We start from the raw sequence: 5,000 nt of genomic DNA on the forward strand, positions 1-5,000 counted from the left end.
TAGAACTTCTTGAGGATCTGGGGACCCAGGCCAAATCTTTTCAGTCTCCTGAGGGGGAAAAGGCGTTGTCGTGCCCTCTTCACGACTGTCTTGGTGTGTTTGGACCATGATAGTTTGTTGGTGATGTGGACACCAAGGAACTTGAAGCTCTCGACCCGCTCCACTACAGCCCCATCGATGTGAATGGGGGCGTGTTCGGCCCTCCTTTTCCTGTAGTCCATGATCAGCTCCTTTGTCTTGATCACGTTGAGGGAGAAGGTGTTGTCCTGGCACCACACGGCCAGGTCTCTGACCTCCTCCCTATAGGTTGTCTCATCGTTGTCGGTGATCAGGCCTACCACCATTGTGTCGTCAGCAAACTTAATGATGGTGTTGGAGTCATGCTTGGCCACACAGTCGTGGGTGAACAGGGAGTACAGTAGGGGACTAAGCACGCACCCCTGAGGGGCCCCCGTGTTGAGGATCAGCGTGGCAGATGTGTTGTTGCCCACCCTTACCACCTGGGGGCGGCATGTCAGGACGTCCAGGATCCAGTTGCAGAGGGAGGTGTTTAGTCCCAGGGTCCTTAGCTTAGTGATGATATTTGAGGGCACAATGGTGTTGAACGCTGAGCTGTAGTCAATGAACAGCATTCTCACATAGGTGTTCCTTTGGTCCAGGTGGGAAAGGGCAGTGTGGAGTACGATTGAGATTGCGTCATCTGTGAATATGTTGGGGCGGTATGTGAATTGGAGTGTGTCTAGGGTTTCTGGGATGATGGTGTTGATGTGAGCCATGACCAGCCTTTCAAAGCACTTCATGGCTCCCGACGTGAGTGCTACGGGTCGGTAGTCATTTAGGCAGGTTACCTTCGCTTTCTTGGGCACAGGGACTATGGTGGTCTGCTTGAAACTGAGACTCGGTCAGGGAAAGGTTAAAAATGTCAGTGAAGACACTTGCCAGTTGGTCCACGCATGCTCTGAGTCCACGTCCTGGTAATCCGTCTAGCCTTGTGAATGTTGACCTGTTTAAAGGTCTTGCTCACATCGGCTACGGAGAGCGTGATCACACAGTTGTCCGGAACAGCTGGTGCTCTCATGAATGCTTCAGTGTTGCTTGCCTCAGAGCGAGCATAAAAGGCATTTAGCCTGTCTGGTAGGCTTGCGTCACTGGGCAGCTCGCAGCTGGGTTTCCCTTTGTAGTCTGTAATAGTTTGCAAGCCCTGCCACATCCGACGAGTGTCAGAGCTGGTGTAGTAGGATTCAATCTTAGTCCTGTATTGAAGTTTTGCTTGTTTGATGGTTCGTCTCAGGGCATAGCGGGATTTCTCATAAGCGTCCGGATAGGTGTCCAGCTCCTTGAAAGCGGCAGCTCTTGCCTTTAGCTCGGTGCGGATGTTGCCTGTAATCCATGGCTTCTGGTTGGGAGATGTACGTTCACCGTGGGGACGACGCCGTCGATGCACTTATTGATGAAGCCGATGACTACGGTGGTATACTCCTCAATGCCATTGGATGAATCCCGGAACATATTCCAGTCTGTGCTAGCAAAACAGTCCTGTAGCGTAGCATCTGCGTCATCTGACCACTTCCTTATTGAGCGAGTCACTGGTACTTCCTGCTTTAGTTTTTGCTTGTAAGCAGGAATCAGGAGGATATAATTATGGTCAGATTTGCCAAATGGAGGGTGAGGGAGAGCTTTGTACGCATCTCTGTGTGGAGTGAAGGTGGTCTTGAGTTTTTTTCCCTCTGGTTGCACATGTGACATGCTGGTAGAAATGGGGTAAAACTGATTTAAATCTGCCTGCATTAAAGTCCCTGGCCACTAGGAGTGCCGCTTCTGGATGAGCATTTTCTTGTTTGCTGACGGCCTTATACAGCTCGTTGAGTGCGGTCTTAGTGTCAGCATTGGTTTGTGGTGGTAAATAGACGACTGTGAAAAATGTAGATTAAAACTCTCTTGGTCTACAGCTTATCATGAGGTACTCTACCTCAGGCGAGCAATACCCCGAGACTTCTTTAATATTAGACATTGCGCACCAGCTGTTATTGACAAATAGACACACACCCCCACCCCTCGTCTTATCGGACTAGAACCTAAAAGGGTTCTTTGGCTGTCCCCATAGGAGAACCCTTTGAATAACCCCTTTTGGTTCCAGGTAGAGCCCTTTTGAGATGCATGTAGAACCTTTTACACAGAGGGTTCTATATGAAACCCAAAAGGGTTCTATATGAAACCCAAAAGGGTTCTACCTGGAACCAAAAAGGGTTATCCTATAGGGATAGCCAATGAACCCTTTTGGAACCTTTCTTTCTAAGAGTGTACTAATATTTCAAAGGAACTACTAAATGTCAACAGAAACAATGGAATAATGAAAACAGGGGTGAGATATCTGTGATATAGTTGCGTACCCACAAAAGCATTTTGGAGCATTTTTCTCCAGCAGCCTGTATTGTGAAACAGCACTGTAAGAGAACTCCACATTGTTTTGTAAGGAGAAAGAGTGTGTGTGTGTGTCTGTGTGTGTCTGTGTGTGTGTGTGTGTGTGTGTGTGTGTGTTACCTGAGCGACGTGACACTTCATCTCGGCCCATTTGACCTCCCAGGATGCCTTGTCATTGGCGTAGTTTTGCTGCAGCTGGCACCTCCTGCTCTCCTCCTCCCTCAACTCCTCCCTGAACTCCTCTAACAGGGAGCGCAGCGCGTGGAGCACCCTGCGGTTCTCACCCACCTGGAGAGGAGGAGGAGGAGCGGGGTAGGAAGAATGAAACTGGATCATTCATTAATTCAAGATATCAAGTAGTCCTTTCCATTGACCTAATAATGTCAACTGTTTCTAAACACAAGCCATGCTTTAATATGCTTTATGCAATTAATGCTTTAATTTCCAAGTTGATCTACACACAACACACCATAAAAGCTCATACTATATTCTGGCTTGATGGATAATATGTACAGTGGGGAAAAAAAGTATTGTCAGCCACCAATTGTGCAAGTTCTCCCACTTAAAAAGATGAGAGAAATCCATGGTACCCTACCTGTCTCTGGGGCTGCAGGCGATCAGGGGAGGGGAGTTGGGTTGTGGGGCCGGGGTCGGGGCTGTCTCTCTGGGGTAGCTGGGTACACGACCTGTCCCTGTCCTCTCTCGCCGTCTCTCCCTCTCCATACTCCAAGATCACCCCCAGCTCTGGAATACCCTCCAACTTCTCATACTGGGACAGACAAGACATGGAATAACAAGGTTATTATTGGCCAACAACAAAGCAAGAAGAGGAGCAGTAAATCAATAAACTAACCAACTAACCAACCAACAAACCGAGTCAGTCAATCAATCACTCAGTTGACCGATCAAACGACTCAATCCTGCACTGCTAAGTGATTTTGAGCTAGATGTCAACCCTCCCCCTGGAGAACTACTGGGAATGCAGGCTTTTGCTCCAGCCCTGCTGTTATACACTGATTGGTCTAACCAAATGTACTCTGCTCAATCCTACTCTCCTAAGTGACTGACTGACTTTTGGTTTGTTGGTTGTTTGTTTGATTGGATGGTTGACAGCCTGTGTGGAGCGCCTCTGGAGAAATTGATTGGATGGTTGACAGCCTGTGTGGAGTGCCTCTGGAGAAATTGATTGGATGGTTGACAGCCTGTGTGGAGTGCCTCTGGAGAAATTGATTGGATGGTTGACAGCCTGTGTGGAGTGCCTCTGGAGAAATTGATTGAATGGTTGACAGCCTGTGTGGAGTGCCTCTGGAGAAATTGATTGGATGGTTGACAGCCTGTGTGGAGTGCCTCTGGAGAAATTGATTGGATGGTTGACAGCCTGTGTGGAGTGCCTCTGGAGAAATTGATTGGATGGTTGACAGCCTGTGTGGAGTGCCTCTGGAGAAATTGATTGGATGGTTGACAGCCTGTGTGGAGTGCCTCTGGAGAAATTGATTGGATGGTTGACAGCCTGTGTGGAGCGCCTCTGGAGAAATTGATTGGATGGTTGACAGCCTGTGTGGAGTGCCTCTGGAGAAATTGATTGGATGGTTGACAGCCTGTGTGGAGTGCCTCTGGAGAAATTGATTGGATGGTTGACAGCCTGTGTGGAGTGCCTCTGGAGAAATTGATTGAATGGTTGACAGCCTGTGTGGAGTGCCTCTGGAGAAATTGATTGGATGGTTGACAGCCTGTGTGGAGTGCCTCTGGAGAAATTGATTGGATGGTTGACAGCCTGTGTGGAGTGCCTCTGGAGAAATTGATTGGATGGTTCCCAGCCTGTGTGGAGTGCCTCTGGAGAAATTCATTGGATGGTTCCCAGCCTGTGTGGAGTGCCTCTGGAGAAATTGATTGGATGGTTGACAGCCTGTGTGGAGTGCCTCTGGAGAAATTGATTGGATGGTTGACAGCCTGTGTGGAGTGCCTCTGGAGAAATTGATTGGATGGTTGAAAACCTGTGTGGAGTGCCTCTGGAGAAATGGATTGGATGGTTGACAGCCTGTGTGGAGTGCCTCTGGAGAAATTGTTCCCAACCACTGTCAGAAATGTTTTCATGGTTACAGTTAAGATTGGGGTACACACATTCAGCAGCTTTCTAGGAGAAGGGTTAGCCAAGTATCTGCTGCCTCCTCACCGTCCTCCATTGCATGACCTAAACTACCTGTGGTTAGGTTCAGCCTCTACCTCTTGCCAGTCGTCTCACCTCTGAGTGAGCTGCCTCCTCCCCAGTCTCTGGCCTCCTCCCCAGCCTCCAGTGCATGAGGATCCAGCGTAGCTTCATGTAGAAGACGATGGTGTTGTGTCTGAACAACCGGACCTCCTGCTGCAGCAGGGTTCTCTCCTGGACCCAGGGAGCCTCGTGGGCCTGCAGGCCCGTCAGATCCAGACCCCCCCTGGGCCTCACACCCTGCGCCTCCAGCCGCCTCCGTTCCTCATCCTGGTGGGAGATAGGAAGGGAGGGAGGGGAGGGCAGGAGGGAGGGGAACAGGGAGGAGAGTCCTGGTGAAATGTACTGATGTATAGCATATATTTTATTGTTA

The 5,000-nt window shown here is 49.5% G+C and overlaps 1 protein-coding gene across 1 annotated transcript in view; it reads right to left on the reverse strand.

The window, feature by feature from the left end:
* Positions 1-5,000, reverse strand: part of LOC121534513 (microtubule cross-linking factor 1-like) — a 179,070-nt gene that overhangs the window by 56,575 nt on the left and 117,495 nt on the right. Inside the window, exons 9-11 of the mRNA XM_045206049.1 lie at positions 4,664-4,897; positions 3,017-3,190; positions 2,542-2,709 (exon numbers count right to left, since the gene is read on the reverse strand). Coding sequence (XP_045061984.1) covers positions 2,542-2,709; positions 3,017-3,190; positions 4,664-4,897 — 576 coding nt within the window. The remainder of the gene's footprint in view (positions 1-2,541; positions 2,710-3,016; positions 3,191-4,663; positions 4,898-5,000) is intronic.

The sequence above is a fragment of the Coregonus clupeaformis genome, chromosome 21 (assembly GCF_020615455.1).
Source record: "Coregonus clupeaformis isolate EN_2021a chromosome 21, ASM2061545v1, whole genome shotgun sequence".
NCBI lineage: Eukaryota > Metazoa > Chordata > Actinopteri > Salmoniformes > Salmonidae > Coregonus > Coregonus clupeaformis.